At 42.9% G+C, this 26,435-nt stretch overlaps 1 protein-coding gene across 3 annotated transcripts in view; it reads left to right on the top strand.

Moving 5' to 3' along the window:
* The window catches only part of NKAIN4 (sodium/potassium transporting ATPase interacting 4), a 44,817-nt gene that overhangs the window by 14,940 nt on the left and 3,442 nt on the right, over positions 1-26,435 (top strand). For 2 of the 3 annotated variants that reach the window (XR_011905365.1, XM_072350244.1), the window contains exons 2-6: positions 6,829-6,966; positions 7,462-7,542; positions 13,717-13,914; positions 20,972-21,032; positions 24,069-24,153. Coding sequence is in view for 2 of the 3 variants with exons in the window: in XM_072350244.1 (XP_072206345.1) it covers positions 6,829-6,966; positions 7,462-7,542; positions 13,717-13,914; positions 20,972-21,032; positions 24,069-24,153 (563 nt within the window). In the remaining variant the exon portion in view is untranslated. The remainder of the gene's footprint in view (positions 1-6,828; positions 6,967-7,461; positions 7,543-13,716; positions 13,915-20,971; positions 21,033-24,068; positions 24,154-26,435) is intronic. The other variant, XM_072350245.1, reaches the window with a different exon arrangement.

Below are 26,435 nucleotides of genomic sequence, written 5' to 3'. Positions count from 1 at the left end.
AGGCCTCTGTGAGGAGCAGGAACAAAAAGTTCACGTCCTGTGCAGCCTGCATGTCTCATTCCCAGCTGGCACCAGTTCCATGGAGCTGAAGGTGGGAGATGCTCTTCGTGCCACAGTCAGCCTCCCTCTTGCATGCACATGACAGAAGAACTGAGCTTGCATACTTTAAGCCTGAAGGAAGAGTTTCTTCCTCCATTGGGAAACTGTCGGTAGAATATTTGACAACTGAACGATGGGGTAACCAGATGGAAAATAAAATAGCAGTTTCCAATAAATGTGTAAAAGGTAACAAGGATAGCAGTGATTCTGTGTAAACTGTCCAGCTGCTATCTCGTGAGCTATACACGCTGTGAATCCTGATCCAACCCCTGATGCTCATCCTCTTTTCTTCCAGCAGCAAGATGCAAGAACAAGGTGCTACCTAGCTATTTTAGCTGAGCAGACCATGCGTAAGATAGGAGTTAAAGGGTCAGTCCCTATAACCAACAACTGCCCTGCATCCCTGCCATGAGAACAAACCCAAACTTAGTGCAGCCTCCCAGGTGGAGCAGAGGCAGAGATCACGTAATATAATGCCTCATTGGTAGGAAATAAATCTATTACAAAATTAAATTCCTGCTGGTCTCCTGCACTGCTCTGCCTCACAGCCTTTCCAGTGTTTAGAGGGCTTCATAAATGGAAATGGATCTCCCGAGGGAGATGGCTGGTGAGTTAATGGCACACCTTCAATATACTCCATGTAACAGTGAAATTTGTGCTACTGGTGGGAGAAGGTTCCCCCCCATTGAGGCTCTCTGCAAGCCCAGCGCTGTTGGTAGGAGGTGACTGGGGCAGAGCTGTGAGTCCTCCAGCATGAAGGGGAGGCCAGAGCCTGGGCTGAGGCTGTGCCATACATGGCATCTCACTGAGGAAAGTATCAGGCACTTGTTGAAGAAACTCATTATCTTTGTGTCTGTTGCTAACAGTCATCTCCCTGTTGTTCCTGTGGCCCATCTTTCCATTGCAAGGCTGAAGAGCCAATGGAGCACTATGACACAGAGGGAGGAAAAAACTTGGGGGCAGGGCCACTGTGGGCACAACTGATTAATTGAATTATGTTTGGGAAACTTGGGTTCGAATGTTGATGTAGGTTACTAGTAGAACAAGTTCCTCATTCTTGTTAGAGTGCTTTTTTTTTCCTGGATCACAAAGGTACTTGCTTATTAATTTAGCCTGGCTGCTGATCTTGGCAATCAGCAATCACAGCAGTGTACAGGACTCAGATGCTATCAGGAGGCACAAGCAGGAGGGAAGAGAGCAGAGCAGCTCAAGTTTCTGATGCTGCTGTTGTCAGGCTGAACCCTGCAGTGAGATGTGGCCCTGCAAAACAGAACGGGCCTGAAACAGAGCACCAATTTAGGAGCATTTGGGTAACATAGGGCAATAATTTCACAGAGAAATGTTCTTCCTAGGAAGCAGTCTTCTTCCTGGGAGCTGTATTCTGAACACCATTCAGAAAGTCAGTGCTGGACATCCTGTTTTCTCCTCTGAATTTTAAGTGCAAGAGCCATTCACCTGTACGCCCAGCTGCCATGTTCACAACCCTGTGCTGTGCTGTACCTGGGGATGTGCCCTTTGGTAGGGCACCATGAACTGTAGGGTGATGGGAAGCCCCAGTCATTCCAAAGCTGGATTCTAAGCACAAGCCAAGAATACCTCAGTGCCAGTCTCATCCCTTGTGTTTATTGAGGATCGTGCCTTTCTTGGAATGCTAAGCAGCATTCAGGCATGTGGGACTGAATAATTACATATCTTTGCAGCTAGGATGTTTGTGAAAGGCATCAGCAACAGAAAGCACAGCAATCAAGGTTAGAACAGTGACATTCCTGAGAGCATTGGTGCCAGCTCTCAGAATGGGAGAATCCAGAGCAGAAATGTGCCAGGGCAGGGGAGGTGAGGATGCAGATCTGCACTGTGCAGCAGCAGGATGCTGACAAGAGGTTGTGCTGACCCATGCTGGTGGGGCTAAGCCTGCCCAGGCTCTGTGCAGGACCCGATCCTCAGCTGTGGCATGGAGCAGTCTGAGAGCTGCTTGAGCACCGGCCTGCAGTGCGAGCTCCTCCAGCAGCCTTGTCTTTGGAAGCATTTGTGTCCCCAGCCCTAGGAGCAACCAGTTTGTTTCTGGAAAACAAATGATTTAAGGCTATAAGGTCTGCTACTGGAGGCCTCCCTGAGGTCTGTGTGAATAGAAGGGTTTTAAACAGCTCCTGGGGAAGGAGCACACCAAGACAAGCAGAGAATGGGGCATATTGTATCCAGTGGCCAGAAGGACCAAACGCATCTGAGAGACAAAGTGACAACCAGAGACCTCCTGTGCAATTAGTCTCTTGACCTCTGTGATTCAGGAAGGGGATGCTGGGAAAGGAGCTGTGGATCACAAGGCCCCAAGGAAGGTTTCCTTGACAACACTTACTGAAGAAAAATGAGGTTTCATGAATGCAGCGTGCATTAGCACGTGAGATGCTGACTTTAGAAGAGGCAAGGACGCGGCACCCAGCAAACAAGCCCGTTGGTTGGGGGGGATGTGAAGCAGCAGCTCAGTGAATTGCTCTTTTTCAGACAAACTTAATTAAACAGCTATTAAGACCATTAATATTTATTTAGAAATGCAGTCACTGTGGTAAAAGCAAGCTTACCATTTAACTCGATAATTTTTCTACCCATGAAACCAGACAAGTGCGTAGCATTGCCAAACTTAAGCTGTTCTGGGAGAATAAAAAGAAGAAAAAGAAAAGAAAAAAAAAACAGATACTTGTGTTCAAAACCTAAATAGATTTTAAAATGAGACATCTGAGGCTTTCTTAATTCCTTCCTGCTGTTTCAGCTAGCTGCACTCAAACATGCATCTGTCTATGATGTCTCACAGGGACAGTAGCGCTGTGACTTTGCCCTGAACTCAAGCCATCAACCAAAATACCGCAGGAAATCAATGCCATTTTTTCCTCAAGAAAAGGCCCGTGACCTTTTTCAGTGAAACTCTTGGCCGCCCTGATAGTGTTTGCACAGCAGACAAACAACGAGCATCTCCTTCAAAAGCAAAGCCAATTGGCAGGAAGTCAAAAGCTGAATCAACGGATGAGGACTGAGCCAGGCAGCCCGAATGTTACAGGGTATGGTGGGACCCACGGGAGCAGCCTGGGGGCTCTTGCAGTTCAGGCAGGTGGGAAAGTAAATACAGGGCTTACATCACATATTTTGCTCGTGTCCAAGCTGTAGGTGCACACACGGAGATCAGCTGAGTATGGATAGCTGTGAGTTGTTAGACCACATCCCTTCAACCTCAACAGTGTGCAGGCACAGGGGGATCAGGCTGGGCTCCCCAGCTAGCCTATGTGACAGGAGCAACAGAAGATGTGACTATTTGGATCCAAAAGATCAGAAGAATTTAAACAAGCCACCCCCAGTTCAGAGTGTCTTGCTGGCATCAGCATCTGCCAGTGACACTGCCCTGCCAGACCCATCCCAAACCAGGGTGGGGGTTCAGCCCTCCAATGAGAAGCTGTGCCACGTTTTGAGAAGACCATGAGCACATCCATCCTAGGTGGTTCACAGAGCCTTTATCAGTGTGTAAGCTATAAACTCTGCCTTCTCTCCATCCTTATCTTTACCAGCTGTATCAGTGAAGGGCAGCCCAGCAGAAAGCTTTAGCTGGTTTTGTTTGCCTGGCTAACAAGCGCTTCTCATGCTCATTTGCTGTTTCAGTTTCACTTGGATCAGCAGAAATGGGGTTTATTTCAGGAGAAGGAAACCTGCCACAACCATTCAGATTTTAGTACAGCAACAAATCATTTAACTTAGGGAGTGAAAGGTAAAAGTGTTCTATGGTCTAGAGAAGCAAAAAGAGCAGAAGAAATACTATTTTTAATAAGAACAGTCATAAAGAAGAAAAAATTGTTCTCCCTGATGGAAAGGTCCTGTCATTTTTGAATGGGTGGAAACCTGTGCCACAATCTGTGAAATTTCTCTTTACAACCAATACCTCGAGCCTATAATAGGGTTTCTCAATAGAATAACATGAATCATCCATTGTAAAGAATGCTACAGCAAAGATATGGCATTTCCTCCATTCACTGAGAGGGAGTGCAGAGAAGCACAGTGTGAGAGTGCAGGTCTGTTGGCACAGATGGGCAGGGGCAGAGCTGGCCCTGCCATTGCTGTTGAACTTCAGGCACCAGACAGTAAGTGTCTGACTGCATTCCTTACCTCTGTCATGCTGTTACTAAGCCCAGATCCAAGCCAGCTTAGTGAAACATCAACCCTGTGTACCTGCAAATCTCAGTAGCACTTAACGGTTATGCTTTGCGCACAGAACTGGAATGTAATGAGTGAAACGGTTGTTTATCTATTCATCTATAGCAAATATTTTCTTAATTACCCTGGATTCCTAGGGAGACATGGACCAGCTCAGTGTAACTTCAGACTGCATTTCTAGCAGCTGGATTGCAGCACAGCCTAACCACCTGCATGTCCACAATCCAGTTGCTAGAGTTTCATCAGCAGCATTTGAGTTTGCCATCAGTGCTCGTCCTACATAACATTGCTTCTGTTCATACAAACGAGGAAATGCCTTGACTGAGTGCTCACATCATTTAGAATCATACCGACTGCTCCTGCTCCCTGAAGCTAATGTCCAAGATCACTGGGAAAAATGCAGAATGGCCAAGGGCAATTGGCCCCTCCACGAGCTGTGTAAAGGTGGATTAGATTGCAGCTCCTGCAAGAACTCTTCTCAACCTGTGGTCATAGGAATCATCATCTTCAGGATGGCTGGGTACTGTTCAGTTCAAGTTCATGCCAAAGGGCAAGCTTTCCCCTTTTACACAGCCTGATGGGATCTGTGAGAAAAAAACCACATTTCTAGACATGGATGCCCTGATTTTTGAGTGCTAATGTAGACAGCATCTATCTTTATCCCCTTTGGGGGCCTGAAGGCATGAGGCAAAGCTGAGCATCACAGGGCATTATCTGTGCAGAACACACACCCGCTGGTCCCCTCGGCTCAGTGACACGTAGCCATGCCATCTCTGTGCAACACATGCTCTCACGCTAATGGGACACACAAAGCCAATTAAATGCCTGATTGGATGAAGCGGTCACAGCCACATGACCCACTGTCAGCCAGTCAGGATTCAAGATTTCCAAATATTGTTAAGGTATGTGCGTTAATCCCCTCCTACAAGATTAAGTATTTAACCTCTCACTGCTGTTTCTGATGAGATACAGAAAATCTCCCTGCTGGGGGCACCAGGCACAGCAGTAACATGAGCTGTCCTTGCCCTGTGCAGGCCCGGAGGTGGTAAGTGGCCACAATGCACATCTCATGGGCATCTTCCTGCTGCTTCAAATTGATCAGAACTGCTTCGAAGGGAAGACTAACTCATTTGCAGATGAGACAGGTTTTGAGGCTGGCACTGTTCCCTCCTGTTTCTCCATACCCCTTTGCTGATGAAGAGATGCCAATGAGGAAAGCTGCTTTCTGATTGATCTCCCTCACCCATGGCCAATATGGATTTCTTTGAAACAGAGATTTTTGTTGAACTTCTAAGATAATATTGAGAATTGTGATATCTTTCTAGCCCAAAAGGGATGCGACGATGATTTCCCTGCTGACTTGAGAAGGAGATGCCCATCTGATAGATGTGGTTTCCTTCATCATGCAGTGGGTTGGGGACCCGCAACCATCATGTTCAGAAGTCATTATAGAAGTCCCAGTGCTTGGCTCCTGGCTGCCATTTTAAACCCAAACCAGGAAAAGGTGTCACATTTCATAGCTGATTACACATAGCAGACAAGGTTCATCCAACTCTTAACATCTAATTAGTAGTTAAATCGACTATCAGTGGTAAAACGTAATGATTTCTTTAGGTGAAAATAAATATGAAAAGTCATAATGTAATTGCAACATGCTACTCTGATAATTAAATGCTTTGAAATCTTATAGAAGGTGCTCTTTGAAATCTGCAGCAAAAAAACCTCAGGAATCCCTTTGCCCCCTATACTCACTGTTTCACCCATAGGCATAGCATTTAAAGGTGGTGGGGATGTTAAGGATAGCATGCAACTGGATGCTGGTTTTGCTTTTACTATTGCTTCCATAACACAGTGGTTCAGAACCAGATAAACAGTTGCTTGCCTAATACACAAACAATATGTTATAGATGAAAAGCACATCTTAATGCAAATAAGCTGGAAAATCAGCCCAAGCACCTCAATGCTAATGGAGTTTTATTTCTAGAACACAGTACTAGCCTTGAACCAGGTTACTGGGGCTGGAAAGCCAATGTGTTTGCAGAATTTCTTTGCTGGATGGCAGGATTTTCTCCTGGGGGAAGGCAGAGGGGAGAGTTTTCTCCTCCCTCTCACCTTGATGGATGTGTGCTGCAGAGCAGAAATCTGAGAGGTGTCAGGAATGATGGAGTGATGCTGAGAGCTCTGATAAATGAGTTCTTGAAAGTCCTGTTGCAGCCGTTAAAGGTGTTACTGTCTCACTGCCAGGGCTGCCTCCCCATTGCAAAGTGCACAGAATAGAGGACATGCCCCCACTTAGGCACTACAGCTCATGGCCCACATTAGCTCAGCCATGAGAGGGAAAGGGAGGGGTGTGAAGAAGAAAGGGGATGTAGATACATGTCCTGTGCTACTGAATTGGTTCATAGGCTGTAAATTGCTTTGGGATGGGAGTAATGACTTCAGCTGCTGCAGTGATTTGCTCAGGGAGCGAGTCAAAACCTTGAGAACGAACACTGTGAGTCCTGAAACTGTAACTCTGCTTTTTCTTCTCCCTTCCAGCTTGCTGCATTAGAGAGGCAAGTGTTTGATTTCCTGGGATACCAGTGGGCCCCCATCCTAGCCAACTTCCTCCACATCATCATTGTTATCCTTGGCCTGTTTGGCACCATTCAGTACAGACCTCGCTACATAGTAGTGGTAAGTAATATCTGCTTTGTTCTGAGCCTTTCCTCTGGTGGGACGCAGCAAGTGATGAGGAACCGTGTAAAGCCCTTGGGAAATGAGGCATGAGCACTGCAAACAGTTCTAGTAGGAGGTGCCTGGCTGTGCTAAAGAACACATTGTTCGGTGTTCTGCATTTCTGCTGTACTTGCTCCAAACTTGGAAGATTTCAGACGTTTATTGCTTGTACACATGAAACAAAGATGCTACTCAACAAAGAGGGAGAAAAAGATGTTGGACAAACACGTGAAAGGGGCTCTTCCACTCCCTCCAATGCTCTGTCTCTTTGCCTCTAATTAGGTAGAGGACCTCCTGCATATGAGAAATAGAGGAAGAGAAAAAGATGATGGTGCTGACTCAAGTGCATTTAACTGCCCCCAGATGGAATATATATATGTATATACATATAAGCTGATTCTGGTGACTTCCACATTTTTATTGCTCTTCTCTCTCCCTCCTGTTCTCTTTTAGTATGCCATCTGGACTGCAGTTTGGGTCACCTGGAACATTTTCATCATCTGTTTTTACTTAGAAGTGGGAGGGCTCTCAAAGGTGAGTGTGAGCTGTGTGAGTGCACGTCCAGGCTTTGCTGCAAAGAGAACAGAGCTTAGTAGTGAGATGAGGGAGAGGGGACTACCTGGGAACTAATCCTTGCTTTCTTGAATACTGAGAGGGTTGCTTTGCTTGTGGTGGAGGATTAATGCTTATTGTATAGTAAAAATGGGGGGTTAAAAGTTCATAAAGAGCCCTTTGCAGGTCAGTGCAAGTGGTAGCTGGAATAAGCCCAGTTGGCATGTGGGATAAAGTGTCTTCACTTTTTAAAGGTAAGGGCAAATCTGCCAGCAGAGCTATCTTGAGAGGAGATGGCATTTGAGGGCTAATTCCCAGCTGTGATGTAGAGATGGCTGAGGAAGGCTGTGAGCTAACTGGATTATAGCTGATCCCCTTGTGATCTGATAGCACCTGGGGAGGAAGGTGTGTGAGGGGGAGAGGAAGGCAATGGGGAGCAGTGAGTGTTCTCAGGTCTGTGGGGCTCAGTGTGGGCTTGCTTAGGCTAAGAACTTTGCTGGAACTCCTTCTCTGGTATCTCTTGATGTCTTTTGCTTCCTACTGAACAGCAGGGATGGGTAGCTGTGGTGGATGCACTGGTCAAGGGGTCTGTTGTTTCACCTTCTGGGAGCAAATAGAGGCACGCAGGGAAGGATGGTGCATCTCCAAACACTGCCTTGGTGGTGTGTCTTAATTCTTCCTTCTTAGATATAGAGGCCTCTGTCCAGGGGAGTTGTGAGTTACTGACTCTTCAATGATAGCTCTTTAAAGATGAAATGAGCTCAGTGTTGCTGCCTCCTTAACAAGGGGTGAGTCAGAAATAATAAAAATGGGAGGCGAGCCCTAAGTTAAGCCTGGGCTGTGAGCAATGAATGCGAAGTGTTGCCGCAGCTTAGCGGACTAAGGGTGATTATGGGCTATGGGTTCACTTCAGAGCACTCTACATCTGGCCTGAATTCCCAGGTCATGCATCTAAGTTGCAGTCATAATTGGAACAGCATTTCATTTCTATTATTTTTAAGAGGCCAACAGTAAGTTGTGAGTGACAGCACAAATCCTTTGCAGATAAGAACATGTAACTTCTTAATTCCTCAGTTAATCTCCATTTCCCCTCACAATTATCCATAGAAACTTTGAGAGAATTCTAGCCCAAAACAGCGATTACTCACGAACTGGAGGCTCAGCCTGAGATGATCTTCATCTTGGCTGTGGCCAATTAAAAAATAAAAAGATCTTATCTAACTGTTTTACAGCTCCCTTAAGAGAGAAAATATTGGCTTGAAAAAGTGCTCTGAGAGCTTCCCTGACAGCAGTGTTTGCTTCCAGCCAGCTGATTGTTTGTATTTACTAATCCCAACCTGCCCTACATCAGGTGAGGTGAGGCTGCTGTTCTGCAATTCAGACAGCGTGAAAAACTCTGCTTTCTCCACCGCAGAGTGGCTTCACCTCATAACCTTGCTCTGCACTGTGGCTGGTTTCAGCAAAGCCAGCGCATAATGAACCTTTATTTGGCTTGTGGGATGATCACCATGACTAGGAACTTCTGATAGATCTGGGTTGCAGTATGTGTTGTTACTGATGTGGTGGGCTTCTCTCTATGGCTGCAATGAAAGCTTCACGCTGCTGGTTTAGTGGCGATGCTGGGGAAAATAAAAACCAAACCAAACGCTGTTTGTGGTAAAACGCTTTACAGCCTTTTTTTTTCTATTCCTCCTGAGTTGTTTCATTTTAAAAGGCCCTAAGGATGGCTGTTCCAGCTGCCTCTGCTCAGTTATAGTCACTTGCTATCTGTTGCTACCCCATAACCATTAGTTATAACTACCTTTAAGGTTTGGGTTTTTTTTTAATTCAAAGGGAAAATGTTCTTTCCTGCTACATGAATCTATTTTCTATTTCCTGGAAGAGTTCAACTGGCCTGACTTCCATTCTTTTAATCCTGTTATTTTTAATCTTGCCATCTTTTCGTAGTAGCAATAAAGGAGTGCAGAGTACGGCATGGGAAAACTTCATTAGGTGGACAGACAGAAATAGGTCTGCACAGGTGTCTAAGAAAACACTTCCTTTGTTGCTGGGAAGGCCTCTAAGTGTGTCAGCATATGTCAGCTTTACTGGAAGTGCCTTGCCATTGAGCAGGCAGGAGATGCAGCAGTCTGGATTTGAAAAGCTGCTTCTCAGCACCAGCAGTGAGATGGTGATATACCTCGGAGAGGCTCTTGGCAGCTTTCCCTCTGTCTCTGCACAGAGTTCTGAGCACACTTGTAGCATGTGGGGGAAATCTTGTCCCTAGAAGTCCAGTACTGCTGCTTTGTATCACTGTGCTTGGTGGGACTCCCGGATAGGCTGCTATCCTGACTGCCATTCCTCTGGTTTGAATTCAGAGCCATGGTGGTCTAAATCTCCTCTTGAAACAAGAAGAAAAAGGAAACCCTTGTGAACCAGATGATGGGGAGGGGAAGGGGAGAACGGGGATGGAGGGTTGCAGGGGGAGGTTATTTTTATTTTAGAGAATCTGGATGGCATCTCTGGGATGATTTTGTAACTGAATAAATCCTCAGAGGAGGATGGATGGATAAATGTGTGCGTAGCTACAATTGCCTCGCAACTCCACCTCAATTTAGACACTGGAAGCCTGAGCTTTGCCCTCCAGGTGCTGTGGCATTGTCAGCAAGACTGCTGAGAACCCATGGAAGTGCTTCTCCATTGTCTCAGGACGATGAGGCTATTCAGCACACTGAGGCTATTCAGCACACGTGATGTTCTGCAGATAACCATTACTTTTTCCCCATCTGATAAAAATATTCCCAACTTAAAAGATGTAAAACGATTCTGCTGTCAATCTGTGGAAGCTCTCATACAGGGTTCACCTTGTTTCCTGAGCCATTCTAATGCTGCCTTGTCTGGTAATTAAGGAAATACAGGGGAGGGAATTCAGAAGGCTGTTAGCTGGATGTGAAACCATCTCTGATTAATCCCTTAAAAAACTCTTTTTAGAAAAAATCTTTCAGAATAAGAATATTTTAGAAGCAAGCTTACAAAACACAGCTGTCTTCCCTGAGTGTCAGAGCGAGGTGTGAGTTTCCCCATGGGAAACAGTGGGGTGAAGCCGGGAGCAGAAAACAGAGTCGGTAAAAGGTAGGCACTACAGTTTTAGTGCTGTCATCTTCCTTCTCACACTGATGGCAGATGGATAGCAACCAGGTGCTACAGCAGTTCAGAGAGAAATGTGATTTTTGGCTGGCCTTCAACACGCTCCTGGGAAGGAGCTTGTATCGCTCTTTGCTCGTATTTCTCTGGAGGCTGAAGGTTAAAGAGGAAGCGATAGCCCTTCAAATAGCATCCTGTCAAGAAACGAGGGGGAGTGTGGTTACACAGCTCATTCTCTCCCTACAGCAGGGCTTGCTCCCTTCTGGGACTCATTAGTATCTTTCAAGTCGCATGCCGTTTTTAAGAGTATTTCAGTGTGTTTAGACTTCAAATGCTTTACAGACAGGTTTGAGGAAACAGCTGTTTCCTAAATTTTCTTGTGATTGATCCTTTTCTCATGGTTTTAGTGTACCTTATTTTATAGTTTCATTTCTCTTTAACCATCTCCTCACAAATGAAGCTGGCAAATCACAGGAGACATCCTAGGGTTGTTTTCCTCATCTCTTAGCAAGCACCGAACAACAGAAGGTCAATTAACTGATTTCCTTGAATGCTCTTTTATTATGCCTCATTCATGCAGGTATCCTCCAAGGAGATCCATCCAGGGACACAAGCAAAGGAACCAGCACTGCTTTGCTTGTTGAGCTCCTTTCATTTGCACTGTCGTTGTGCCCTGCAGTGATGCAGGCAGACGCATGTTCAGAAAGGTGTCTGCGCTGTGAACCTGAGGGCATGCACAGCTCCAGTGTGCAATCAGTATTTGTGTTATATCTGTGAGAAGAATGGCTCATGTGTGCAAGCCGTTGTACTTTCAGAATTCAAATGGGCTCCTTTTTTCCGATCTGCTCTAAACTGGAGTATAATAAGTTTTGGATGGAGCTGAAGTGTGACTGTAAGTGAAAAGTAGTGACTGCTTTTTAGGCTTTCAGGACCTACTGTCCTTCCACCTGTTTATCTTCAGCCTAGCGCTTGTTCTGCTTTTTCATGCTTAATTCACAAACAAGCTCTTTGCTTTTGCAACAGAGCTAAGCCAGAAAAAAAAAAAATACAACAAGAAACCTATAAGCACTGATGATACGGAGAATCAAGAAGAAAAGCGAGTTCCTTATTTTTTCCAAACATGCAAGAATTCTCCTGAAAGGAGCTGGGAATACCATGGGCTGGGCTGCTAGGTGGGAAAATCCATGCATCTCAGAACATGCAAAGCTGGGAGAGAAAGAGCAAGCTTTGCAGAAAAGCTGTAATTTGGTCTATAGATGGGATCTCTGTGGACCACTGAAGAGCAATGCCCAGCTGGGGGAAAAGGCTGAAGTCATTTCTGCTAAAAGTGTGAGAAGATAGAAGAGGAAACTGTCTCTTGAAATGTAGATAGCAGGACACCTCGCGCTGGGTGTTATCCTGGAGCTGCCAATCTCATTATTCCTCTCAGCCTTTAAAATGCAGACAGATCTCTTTACATTTCCAACTGTTAAATCTTCTCTATTGTCTTTCCTTTGCTATTCAGACTGATTTTGCTCTGGTGCCATACTTCATCTCCGTGCCCTCCTCCATCTACTGTAAAACACATCCCATCTGTTGTAGTGATTATGTTGGGAACTTGGCAGCTGTCTTCTCACTTAATTGTCCACATTTCTTAACATGTGCTTCCTGCAGCATATTTTAATAACAGCTCTGCAAACTGTTTTTGAGTATCTGTGTTGCAGTGGAGGGTTCCTACATGATGTGCGTACTGGGGCGGTTGGTTCTATTCACGAGTCATCTGGCTGCCACTCTCATTGTCTGCTCTTATAATTCAGATTTGCCCCTGGTTATGAATGCAGACACATGAAAATATATCTGCAGGCCTACCTGGCTCAGCTCCCTCTACTGGCAGCGGAGATGAGCTCTCTCCTGACGGTGATTCAGACAGGGGCATGGGTTAGCTGCTCTGGCTGTTGTTCCCTCGGGACTCTATGGGGAACCAAGGCTGTGGAGCTGCCCCATTAGGTTTCTCCTAAGTGTGAATACCCCAGGCTTGGACTGCTGCATTTTTGGGAGCTGCCTCTTTCCTTCAGGCAGCATGTAGGACTAATAAGAGAGTGCTATGTAGTATATAGATAGGAACTAAACATTTTACTTTGGGTATATATCCAATATTTATTTCTACCCAGTAGAGATGCATGGATTCTCTGCCTGACCTGTGTTGCAATCTATCCTTCAGAATAAAACTTCCAGTCCCTTATGCTGTCCCGTGGTCAAACAGCGTTGTTGATTTTGCATTGGAGTGATGCTGGGCACCCAGCACTGTGCACTTATCTCTGCAGTGATGTGGTTGATCTTTCCTGTGCCTCCCTGCTAGTTCTCAGTTTGTGTTTTTCCATCTGGAGGAGGGCTTTGCTTTGTCCTATAAGCTCAAAATCCCCAAACACTCTTGGGCATAACAGCAGGTATCACTCTTTGCTCAAGACTGTTGTCACTTTTAAATGAGCAAGCTGTTTGCACACACATCTCCTGCACTACTCACAATGGCACTGGTTATCGAATTAGCAAAGATAAGTACAAAGCAAGGCCTGTTGAGTTGATAAGGAATTCCTGGGAAAGTGTTTGTCAGAAGCTGCAGTCATCACTGTGAGGCCAGCTCAGCTGGGTAATCTGACCTGAGGCTGGCAGTGCATAAGGTCAACAGGAGAGGCAGAAACACCATATGTTAAAAGTGTGGAAGGAAATTGGACAGTTGGAAATGGTAGGGGAACTTGTTGGATGGATTAAAAGCTAGGACCACAGAAAGATCTGTTGGGTTTTGAAATTCACTCTGGGGGTATGAAGTTCATTTCCTTCTCTGAGTTGCTTCCAGTGCTCAGAAGAGCATACCCATAGCATGTGATTTATTCTTTTTATCAGGATGCTTTTTAATAATGAATATAAGACCAATGTATTTTGATCTGTGATAGCATTTCTTGAGAGTGGGGATGTCAAAAACTTTGTTTCCATTGATTTTAATGCAGCATGTCAGATACTCTCAGAGTAACTGGAGATCTCTTTGCGATTTTTCAGGACAGTGAGCTCTTGACATTTAACATCTCCCGGCACCAGTCGTGGTGGAGTGAAAACGGTCCTGGCTGTGTAAGGAAGGAGGCTTCAATGTCTGGCATCACAGGACTGGATAGCCATTCCTATATCTCCGTGATAGGCTGTGCGCTGGAGTATCGATACATTGAGGTCATGCACAGCTCCTTCCAGATCCTGATTGCGGTGAGTACAGTGCTGAGAGTGCCACAGGGCAGTGGTTATTGAGGTGATGCTGTTTTGTTTCCAGGTGCATGAGTGGCCTATACTTTCCACTGATTTTACATCATCTGATTGCAAAAGCCTCTGTAAATATTCTTCTCTCTTGTGAATAACATTACTATGAAGATTTGGAAACAAATAGGTGAAATATAATGAAGTTATGCATTACACAACCATCCGATAACAAATCATTCTGTATCCCTGTTGGAGTGAGGAAATTTGTGTTTTAATATGGACAGAGACTCTTCTGAAGAAGGATTTCTTCTGTTCTATGTGACTTGGTGATGGGTAAGGGAACAAAAATGCATGTATTTATTGTGAAGAAATAACAAGGGGGGAATCCTCACTGCCAGAAAATGAAATAGGCTTTAAGGAAGAACAGAAAGCAGCAAGTTTTATTTCTGCTGACACTTAAGATGTGCATTAAATATTTCTATTGACTCTTTCCTCGTCTGTGTTTTCCATAGTCTTTAAATACTCTGCAGTAGTTCAGCATCCTTAATCTTCACTGTTAATAAATTGCTTCTCATTTGTCTGTAAAATTAACTGAAGGAAAAGGTCCGCTGTCTGCATTATTTCATGGGTGCTCTTGCCTTTTGTAGCTGTAGTGATGTTAGCAACCCACATCTTTCTAATCTGCTTCGATTTGTTACTTTGTGGTTAGTGGCTTCAAGTACAAACTGGCAGGGACAGATGAAATATGTGCATTTCAGCTTTCAGTTTTGGCTTAAAAAGGAGTACAGAGAAACTCCAAGCTTCTGGAGTTCCAAATACTTCTCTACACATTTTTTTTGGTACAAATTTCTACTGCCTTTGTCCTGTATTTCCTATTAGCTGGGATAATCCATGTGACCCAGTGAACTGCAGGGAGCAGGCGAGACTCAGACTCCAATCTGGCTATGTCACACAAACCAGGCAGAGAGAGAAGTTCCTGTTTCCTGAGTTGGATGGGCTCCCTGGCTTCTATACAGGCTGTTAATATTCTGTGAGTTTTCCTTCAGGGAAGATGATCCAAATCAAAGGATGTTTGAGTTGTTTCAATGCATTTGTATGAGGAAACCTAGGTATCCAAAAGATTAGAAGCTGTTTTCTTTAAGAGCTATTATCTGGAACAGGATTGATGCTGATGACATGGTGCTGTTCCTGAGTTTGGTGAAGCAAGTGACAGCCTTTGAAATCAGAACTTCCCAGTAGTGGACTTAAAGTGCAGAAGTGTGTCACTATTAGCATTCTTCCTGCACATCTAACTGATACAAGCACTTGTGCCCCAGGTAGAAGCTTGGCCAACAAATAATCCCAAGTTGGATGAGAAAGACAGGGAAACAGAAGAGGAAACTAAGATACAGTGGAATGTAGGTAAATATTTTCTCTGTCTTTCCCTCTGATACTTCAGTTGCAGTAGACTTTTGCATCCTAAACTCTGGAAATGAGAATACAGTACTCTTATGCAAGAAAGCCACATGGGCTGAGCTGTACAGACTGAGGTAAATTTCCACTTGTCCTGTAATAAAAGTAGAATATTGAAGCCTCAGGTCTGTAGCTCCTGCCAGCTCTGAAATACTCATATCGTTTTGTCATGTAGTTGGGAAAATAGAACTACTTCTCCCTGCTTTGCTGAGGAAAGACAGAAAAAACTTTTTCATATTCTCACTCAGACTTTGCCTGAAAACAGCCAGTTCTCTCCCATTTTAGTCTCTAAGGGTCAAACCCTTTGATCCCTGACAGTATTTTTTCTGTTCCCTTTATCTCATTTTAAGGCAGATTTTATTACAGGCTGCTGTTCTTCCCAGAGAGTGCCTGGCAGGTACTGTGAAGAAGGCGGACAGAGAGGCTGGATCAATACTACAAAAACATGACTAGGAACTGAAAGCACAGGGGATGCTTTGATGAATGTGACCTGGTTCCTTCCTTGCCTCCTGCACTTTTGAGATCTGAATAGTCAGCACCTGGTTAAAAAAGGGAGAGGGACAGGCAAAATTGTTGTGTTCTTCTGTTGGTTTTTGCTTTTTTTAAGGGTTTTTAGAATTTGATTTTTATTTATTTATTTTATTAAAATTCCTGATACAGCAGTGCAATGTCAGTGTTCTTTAATTACGCTGTATCTTGCTGAGGAGCTTTTTGTTTTCTGGAGATACCAATTCCTTGGGAGTTTTGAAGGACTATAGTGCATAGTGCACCATAGTACCTGGAGAAAAACTGAGTTAATCTTGCTGAATTTGATCTTATATGCCAAAGGAGAAAGAAAGTAAACCTTAGTCCTAATGGTAATGACAATGATGGCTGTCATCTTGACCCCTGCTGTGACTGTATTATCCCACTCCTGTGCATACATTTGAAGAGCATGCATAAGGTCTCAGTCTACTTTTGTTTAGAGCTTGTCTGTATTCCTTGAAGGCAAAAGCAACTGCTTTAGTCTGGAGTGGGATCAAACGTGGGCATATCAGTCAACACATGATATGAATAGCTGTATGGCCTAGTATGAAAATCTTGCTTGGTGCTTTAGCATAGAAGATATTGGAAGAAACAAAAAAACTTGTTAGAACAAAACCTCTTCGAATCTGTACTGGTACAGAAATGTCACCATAAATCTAATCCTACCAACCCAATCAGGAAATGCAACAGCAACCGGTTTGTCAAAAAATCTGTTTTGTATTCTTAGCAAGGATTTATCTCGCATCTCCCCATCTTGCGAGCCAGCAGGAAGAGGAGTGATTTTTGGTTTTGAAATATGTGGTGTAGCTCTAGGCTATCCATATGGTAGTTCTGGGAGTGGGGAGGGTTAGGCTTTTCCTGAGGCTCCATTGAATGGGATGGAAATTGGAAATCTCTTCCCCCTGCCTGCCTGTCGGCTGTTTTCACTCCAACTGACAGGTTGGAAGGTTCCCAGGAAGGCAGCAATGCAAGCTTTGACAGCAGATGTTATGTGAGAAGCAAGGCGCAAGAGATGCTTTGCTGTTGGCAGAAGTTAGGTTTTCAGTGGTTGTGATTGCATCCAAAAAGTAAAGAAGGTCAGGGAATCAAAGGATTTTGCTACATTTGACTATCTGGTCATAGCACTGAGAACATATATGCTTCCTTAGCTTTGATTAAAAGTGAAACATGGAATTTGTTTGCACTGAAGAAGACTCTGAACTCTTTGTGGTGGTGGGGGAATAAAGAAGGAATTGCAGGTTTCTCTTTTCTCTGGAGAGAAGAGTTGAAGAGCCCGGAATTTTTACTAGGACAGATGTAAATCTAAAGCTGAGATTTTACACAAGCAGTGGTAACACCTCCTAAAATTTGTCTTCCCATTTTTCATGTATTTTGTACACTTGCAGCCAGATGGTCTGTTTCTTTAGTTCTTCCTGTAACTCAGTGTTAGTGGCTCCTGCACTTTAATTCAGTTCTTCTTTTCTGTGAGCATTATTCCACTTGCTATTAAAAAGTTACTAGAGACGACTGAGGAATGAGTTTCTTTTCTTTGTAATTTTGGGTACACTTGTCATCTCTGCCTTTCTTGCTTTGCTGATTTGCCCAAAGAATTCTTGGGACATCCCATATTCATCCTCTCTTGCTCAACAGTGTGTGTGTTCCCAGGCTGTCTGACAAACTGACAGAACACACCTGTCTGCAACATGTGTTCCTAATAAAAAGCTTAATCGGATACTTGTGAAGCCTGGAGGAAGCTGGTACTGAACACAGAGCACGTGGAGAAACTGCAGCAGGGGCTGAAGCCCAAGAACATTCTTTGGGGAATTAGAGAGCAATAGCTTAGTGTCATTGTACCTCACTGACTTTTCAGTATTTCACAAGTTCAGTAGGTTTGTTTCCTCCTCTTCCACCTCCCCTATATAATCTGTAAAGATCTAAAAATTACTGCTATTCCCTTGGATAGCAGAACTTAAAATGAAGTCCTTACTGAAATCAGCAACAAAGATTCTGTACTGAGCAGGAGTGAAGTTGCTTCCGTATTCTTGGCCTCTGTGCAGCTTTCTTCTGTGTTAATTGCTGCTAACCTTCGTGATGTCTGGGGGCTTGAAGTGTCTCTTTCAATAATGAAATCAGAAAGGCACCACTGGTACCTCTTGGAGTCTGCTCACTACATGTTCCATGTTCTAGTAGACTCCTCCAGTGAAAGGGACCACATAATGGGAATGGCATTCCTCCTCTCTAACTATCATTCATTCACAATTCATGTAGGAGGCAAGATGCAGGGAGTCCCAGGAGTTCTCTTTATCCCTGAGGTGAAATTTTAAATTATAGTTTAGGTCAGCCAATGAAAATCCAGTTCATATTTCTGTTGTTTCTTCTCTCATTTATCACTGAAACTATCCCATTCTGGACAGGCTTCAAGATTTTTTTGAATAAAAAGAGAATAGATTGAATAAGCAATTCATTATTGATGAAACTCTTGTCAAGAAGGAATGGGTTATCAGGTCAATGCAAGAAAATATTAAGTGTCAATCAAGTCATTTTAAAACCGTCAGGAGCTAAATAAAAACAAAACTCCTCACTCAAATGGAGCTGGAATTAGGAGTATCCTGAAATGGATATCAGAAATTGCAAACTTAGATAAGGTTGATGTGTATGTATTATAGCATACAGTAATAGTGGATGGATTCAGAGATGCATTTTGAATGGTATTTAATCCAAAGCTTATACTCTGAGGTGTGACAGGAAATTCTGGGAAAAGAGAAGACTTCCCTAGGATTTCCTTGAAATCAGAGCATACATTCAAGATGCATCTTTCTTGCTTGGATATGTGTGTGCATGTAAACCACATGCATTGACATTATATCTTGTGAAACACAAAATGCTGGATCTTTAAACTTAAATATACATGGCAGAGCAACTGCAAAGAACGTGAGTGACCACTCTCTTCATTTGATTCTGCAAACACACAGCAGAGACAAGAGCATGCAGAAAAGTGCTTAGACGTCCACTGAATGCTGTGCCGGCTTTAAGCTGAAGCATTTTATTTTTCCGGTAGCATTTGTAAGGGTTTGGCGTTGCTGGCTTACAGTCGCTTGGCTGGGGTTGGCAGCTGGGGCTGGCCAATGACGGCCCGCTTCAGCACCACGGCCAGCTCCGCCATGAGCGCAACGGCTGGAAGAAGGAAAACGAAGCCGTTGTTGGAAGCATAATAGAAGCATGAGAAGAAGACATCTGACTGTTCTGATCTTTGTTTTGTTTTGTTTGCTTTTAAAAAGCACTGGCGCTATTTGGAAGCGAATTCAGCAGGTAAAATCAACTGGTCAATACATGTGGCCTTGCAGTTTCTAGAATGTCTGAAAGGACCTTTTTCCGAGCAAGGTATGCTGTAGTTTATACAGACTTAGGGTGAAGCAGCACTAGTTTTGAAAATGCACAACAGGGGAAATGTTGAATGCATAGAGCCACCTCTTCTCCACCAAGGTACTGGGATATGTTTTGATAAGTTTCACTGAAAACAAAAGAGAGAACTAGCTTGTCTCTTATGTGATTATAGGAGATTGTAAAGGAGATACAAGGCTTAGTGATGCTATGAAAATATTCCATTTCCTTCAAATGAGGTGTTTTTTGTCTGGGAGAGCATGGGAAATCAAGGATACCTTATAACTCCCCAGTAGAAATCTCATTAACTTGCCTTTTGTTTTCTAGTGTGATGTATGTTTCTGTCATATTAAAAATGAATGGACTCTACTTTTCTGGGTTCACCATGCATCATTCTGTCTTCCCATAGAGTGAGTCACTGTATGTTACATTCTAACTCTTGTTCAAGAAAATTGAGTTCACAGTGGAAAACAATTATGTCTCACAATAACTTTACTAATACAGTTACTGTCAACCAAGATACTGCTAAGTGGGGTGTTATGTGAAGATGTAAAATGAAGGATGGAGAGGATATTTGATTAACAGAAAGAAGGCAGAGCAAAATAAAACCTTGCTGGATCTAGAATGTTTAACTCCCATTGTACCAAGAGCTTGTTTCTCTGTTCAGACTGGGTAGAAGCTTGATACTGAAATGAAATGAGGCAGTTCTAACGTGTTAGAACTTCTACAGACTAACAACTAGGCACAGATTCACCAGGTCGCCATAAAGTGCTCTTTAATGTTCACTCATGTTTTCTGCTCTAAGTGTTGCTCTGAGCAATCAGTTGCCGTGATGGTCACACCATGCCAGGAAAGGTGTTACTTGAGAGGCACTCAATTGTTTTACTGATCCTGTTTCTATCTGGTTCCTAGGAAATGGCAATTTCCTGATAGCCTGTGCAATGTGTGAATTAAAACCTTTGCTATTGCCTTGTTTTTTTACTGTGCTCCAACCCATTTACTTTGCATGCCCAAGGCTTGATTACCTCACGCAGAAGCGTTTATTCTCCATAGACAGAAAAATACATAGAAAATGTGGACCTAAAGTAAGACTGGAATTTTCTTCCAATGAATTTTGATCTCCAAGCCTAACTTACAGAAGACCTCAGTAGTTCTGAATGTTACTGCTGGTACATCACTGATTTTCTGGTTAACTAAGTTTCTGTCATCTCATCTGCATAACAACTACTCTCATCTTGCTAGTAACTCCTACACCCAAGTAACTTCTCTACCCTTCCATGCCTTTTATTACAGAAATACAAAGCTGATGAGTTCTTGTTCCTGTTAATAACATCTAACTCTGTATGTCTGTGTTTCTGTCCTATATGCAGATATCAGGCACACTTGCACATCCCCATCACTTCTTACTAAGAGTTAACACGGTAGTTCAAGTATCAAAAAAGCCAGCCCATGTTTTTCCCAATTGTTCTGGCAACAGCAGGTCTCTACAGTGAAGGTGAAGATGGGTTGTGCAAGTGTTTAGTTTTGAGCTCTGGATGTGCTCCCTGCAGAGTCTTCATCTAAACCTATGTCTGTACTCCATACCTTACCAATAAATATGACTTGGCTACATCATTTTAGTAGTGCTGCCAAGCAGAGAATAAATATTGGCTGCTAAAATCATGCCAAGTAAGTTCTGACCAGCCTTGCAAGATTGATGCTGAAATGATTTATTCTCTCTATTTTCTAGCTGGTGGGTTTTGTCTACGCCTGTTACGTTGTTAGTGTTTTTACAGAAGAAGAAGACAGCTGTAAGTATTTATCAACAGATTCTTTGGCACAGATTTTATTAATTTTTTTTTTTTTTTTTCCTCTGTTAGATGTTCATATGTCAAGAATGAGTTGCCATCAGATCTCTTTCCCTTTCTCCATCCACACAATGTGGTAGTACCTAACTTTTGAAGACTGGCTACGTTTCTGTGATATTTTTTCCCCATGTCACTAAGTGTTGGACAGAGTCATCTAGTTACTCCTTCAGCGCGCACACACACACACACAAACACAAAGCTTCTACAGCTGAAGAGTAATACAACTGAAATGTAACTAGGAGAACCTATGGCAAAGAATACAGCCAGATATTTAACTGGGCCTCCTGATGAGTATCATGTGCCAAAATATGAGGATAAAGCAGAAAATGAGATTTGTTGCCAAGAACCAACATGACCCTAATTTAAAAGCAAAAGTAAAATATGTGAATCACAGGAAGGATGAGGGAGCTGACTCCATTTTGTTTGGTAGACAGATCTCTCAAGTGTCATGTATTCACTATGATGAGTCAGAAAAGAAGACTGAGAGAAATCATGGATGATCGAGTCTGTAGGATCTATGCAGATACCAATAGCCTGGGCCTGGATTACTGCCCTTCTAAAACTCCCCTTGAGACCAGTACTTTCATCAACAAAAGAATGGATGCACAGAGTTCAAATGAATGTGCAATCTAATTCCAGTGGCAGCGTTTTGCCTTCATTATTGAACTCTCAGAATGTTTAAATTGGAATAGCCTTAATGAAATCAGTGGGTCTAGGCCAGTTTACTCTAGGTCAGGATCTGATTCAAAGACTTTATATCCAATTATCACTTCCTTTAGTGCAAGTAGCTCTGTTGTATGGATGTTAGCTGAAAAATGACAGCTTTCAACTGGATATCTGAAAGTGTGTGAAGAATGTTGGTTTCACATGGGTGAGATGAGATATGTTACTTATCTGACTTGTCCTCGTGTTTGACTGTTTCCTACATGGCTGAACTCATTTCTCCAACTCTACTGGCTTTATTGAACATTTGTTCAGAACTTGAAAGCGCCTTTAGTGAAGGTGTTACATTGTAAGTAATATCTTAAAAATTACCATATAGCTCCCTGGTTTGCTAAATAGCTTGAATTCTGAGCCTCGTCTGAATACTGTTAAGTAACAACTCAACAGGGCTTATTTTAGGATGGGGAGAGGCAATCGTGTGGGAAGAAGCATTATCTAGAAATGCAGAGCTGTAAATTTCAGGATACGGTTGGTTGTTTTTTTTCCCACTAACAAATTCTTTTCCCCTCCCAGTTTCTCTGTTTGGAGTTAAAATGTCAGCTTGAATAATTAACAGTGACAAACCATCAATATTTCACACTCACACTGGTAGATCCTTCCAGTGACCCGAACAAATTTGAGCTGCGTTTTAATTTTCTTTTCCATTTGTGGTTTCCTTTAAATGTTCCTTTGATATGCAGCATGGAGTAATTATAAGTGCTGAGGCACATTAATCAGGAAGCTCATGCTAACGTGATTTTCATGAGAAAACACAGCAGTAGGGATCTACTAATGCCAAACTGCGGGTAAGAATATTTTAGACATGCTAGTGTACTGAGATATACTGGTGGTAGCATCAGTGATCCATACTTAAGACTTTTAAGGGACGCAATAGGATGCTTAGTTGAAATGACTGTTGTTTGTGCAAGGTCCTAGACGGTAACTGAAGATTTTGTGCTTAGGGTTTTCTAGTTTAGACGTTTTTGAATGAGGTGTAATACAGTTAGCATCTTTTTTTAAAAAAAGCTTTAAAATTTTTCTTAACTACTTAAAAAAACTAAAAGTTTCACTGGAACTACAAGGAATTATCAGCCCAATATACTTAGAACCTCTTCAGACTTCCCATTAACTCACAGTTCCAGAATCACAGTATCAGCATGAAGCTATTCATTAATATGGAATTTGTGAGGATACATTGTCCTTGAGTTTCTTAATGTATTTTCAGAGGTTTTTTTTCCCCATCATAGATATTTAGTATGTTTTTTTTTCTATTGTTTCTTTGTTTAAAATAAATACTCAAACTTGTTAGCTAAAGTCTAAAATGATAGTGCCACCTTCAGGAAAGGAAAAGGCATTCATATACTTGCAACATTCCAGTTATATTTAAATGGCATTTGAATGGGATAGCTTTCATACTTCCAAACAAGATCCCCTAACTCAGCACCAAACAGTGGATAAACATTACAGGTTTCTGCAAGGTCAGTCACAAATTGCACCACATCTAACCCCTACTGATCCAGCTATGTTGGTCAGCTTGGTAATACAGACTTGGCCTAATTTCAGGCAAACGAAGAGAGACTTGGAAAATTCTTCCATGGTTACTAAGGGAACTGTCACTTAAAGCATTCCTTGCTTAGTTACATTGCCCTTTTGTGAATGCTGGAGAAGGGAAGCGTTGTTTCTTTTTGCACACAATTAAAAGAAACTGAGTTGGCAGAGGGGACCTGAAAAATATCAGAACTGAAGATAATGGAGTATTATTTACGGTTCTCCAAAGCTGCTGCAGTCTGTCTTGCAGGAAAGACAAGTGGAGCAATAAAATACCCACTTCACTGTATAACCTTCACGGGGATTACTCTACTGCCAACTTCTCTGCTGGCATTTAGTCTCAAGCCAGTCCCCAGGAAAAAGGAAAGGAATTCTTTCAGCATGTGTTTGAATGGCTGGGGCTTTGTCAGCTCAGTTATCATACAAAGTCACAGTATGGTGGCAATACCCAAGAAGACTGAGGGAGGTTCACTCATTTTTTTGGAGTCTTGTTTTAGTTTGGTTCTAGCAGAATCTCCTCCTTGACATACTATCTGTCCTAAGAGATCCATGAAAAGAACTTTCCACTTGGCAATCCATACCTGAAAAATCTTTCTTTCTTTTTTTCCTTTCTTCCTTTCTGTCTCTGATTTTTTTGTTATGCCATGACACACACCTACTTTTCCTTTCATTTCCTTTTAACTTTCTGGCCATGTTTGTTTATTTATTTGAGTTTTAATTTTTTTTCAGTTGATTTCATTGGTGGATTTGATCCATTTCCTCTCTACCATGTCAATGAAAAACCCACCAACCTTTTGTTCAAGCAGACATACCTGTAAGTATTGTCTCCTATGCTAAGAGGCAGTGCATGCCTCTGCATTTGATGGCTCAAGGATGCCATGGGTTTGGGTTTTCCTTCTCACAGGTTGATTTGCCCAGCAGGCTCTTCAGGCATGCAAGGAATGAATAAGTTGCAGAACACCAGAAAGGGTGAAACCATCTCTGCTCAGCTCCTGCTTACAAGTGTGAAGCTTGTGTTGCCATGCTCAGCTTATGACAGTGTAATTTGAAGGGACACACGTGCTAGCTGCAGGACATTACTATAAGCAAGCTAATGGATGCATTTTTCTTGAAGAAAGCGAACAGAGACTTCTTAACAACTAGTGCTATCTGTGCAGGTACAGGTAGGAACCATGAGGAGGGAGAAGTCAGCCTTGGTGAATGTGTAGAATAAGTCATAGCAATAGCAGAATACAATTCTCAAATATAAAGTTGAATAACGGTATGTCATAGTATCATAGTATTGTGCAAGTTGGAAGGGACCTTAGAGATCATCGAGTCCAACTCCCGGGATTCGAGCCCTCTGTGTAGCAGAGCGGCACTTCTACCCCCTGCTCCACAGGAGGGGATTCGAACCCGGGCCCCCTGGTGTTGCAAACGGGAATTCTACCGCTGCGCCACCGGAGGCACACCAGATTAAGCCTGAATTACAGGGATAAGATACATGCAATTGCTAGATGTTCAAGCCATACCTTAGCTCTGTGGGCAGTTGCAGCTGAACTTAGACCTATGCACCAATGCAGTTTTGATGATTGGGCATGTCTATGGAAGGAGGGCAGAATGTTCTAATAATGGCAGCGTTAAATATGACTCCATCTTGCATACAGAGTCTCCCTGTATCTGTCTGTGCTTCTAGAGACCTTGTAAGTAACGAAACTATCACACCACCAAATTAAAATGAGTGTTAGACAGTTTGTACGCAGGACACGTTTGCTCTTAATGTTTCAGCTTTGTTGGAATTCTGTTGCCTAGAAGAACAGTAACTTGTATGCATGTGGCATCCCAAGAGTTCATTGGAGAGGGGGGAGCTGGAAGGGCAGTCATCCTAGCAGCTCCTCTCATGCCAGTGTGTTAGAGAGACATTAAATTCCAGCTTCTGCCCTCTGCTAATCTCCTTCTACTGCTGGAGGCACAAGAGCATGCTTTCACGCAGTCCACTTGAAAGCTGGTTATTAATGAGATTCTCAAACATAAAGGCTGGCATTATCTGTTTAAAGCAGCAATGAGATCTGAACTTTTGATGCTTCTTACATTGAGCTGCAAGAGGACAGTTCGACGTGCATAAATTTTTAAAAGCAACTGCTAAGGAAGGTTCATTTTTTGGAATAATGTTACTAAAGAGCTCTGCCAAAAGATGGGAGGATAGGAAAGAAAATTGGGGTAGAGAGAAGAAAAACTACCTCAAAATAGATTGGTAGATGCAGCTCTCTAATGCAATAAGAATTCACTTCACACTTTGTCACCACAGCACACAACCAGGAGAACAAGACATTTCTGCAAAGCAGATAAATTCCCTGTAACTTTGGGCGTGCAATGGCATTATTAGAAAAGATGCTACAGGATATTAAGTATTGATTTCTCTCTCATTTTTGTAACAGTGAGATGGAATTTTCCACAGTTGGCAGGAGCTTCGGAACTTCTTTAGGCAGCTCCCTGATTTACTAGCATGATGCAGTAGTATATTTTTACAGTATGACGTTTGGGTATCTTCTTTTTTTCTTAAAATGACAATTCCTTTAAAAAAAGCTATGACTTATAAATGAAGGTTTCTGTACAGGAAGATTATAACCCCCCCATTGAGAAACTAGAACCACAAAACTTCCTTAAAAGGGTCTTAATAAGTAAGCTACTAATAATTCCCTTCCTCATTTCCATTCTTCAGACCATCACTCACATACTGATAGCTTCCGCCAGCACAGTATAATATTTCTTTCTGGCTAACTGGAGGTGAAAACAGCTGCTGAGGAGTAGATAAGGCGACCCACTATAAATTTCAAACAGTCACCAAATACAAATTCTTGTTCATTCAGAACTAGCTATTGCCTCTCTTCCACATGCAGGAGTGGAGTAGGAGCAGATGCTTGATTCTGAGCTAACGACGATCTGGAGTCTTGCAGTAGGGGCCACTGAGGGCCAAATGCCCTCATCATTTAATGTAATGACTGCATACATGTCATATTATATCTTTAAAAGAAGATGCAAAACAATAAATACATTCAGCTTCCTGCAAGTTGAACCTTCTAGAGCAGATAAGGAACACATGCTTTCAGTTATTCT

Source organism: Excalfactoria chinensis, chromosome 15, assembly GCF_039878825.1.
Source record: "Excalfactoria chinensis isolate bCotChi1 chromosome 15, bCotChi1.hap2, whole genome shotgun sequence".
Lineage (NCBI taxonomy): Eukaryota > Metazoa > Chordata > Aves > Galliformes > Phasianidae > Excalfactoria > Excalfactoria chinensis.
Note: the sequence above shows the minus strand (reverse complement) of the source record. Positions and strands in the feature narration are given on the sequence as shown.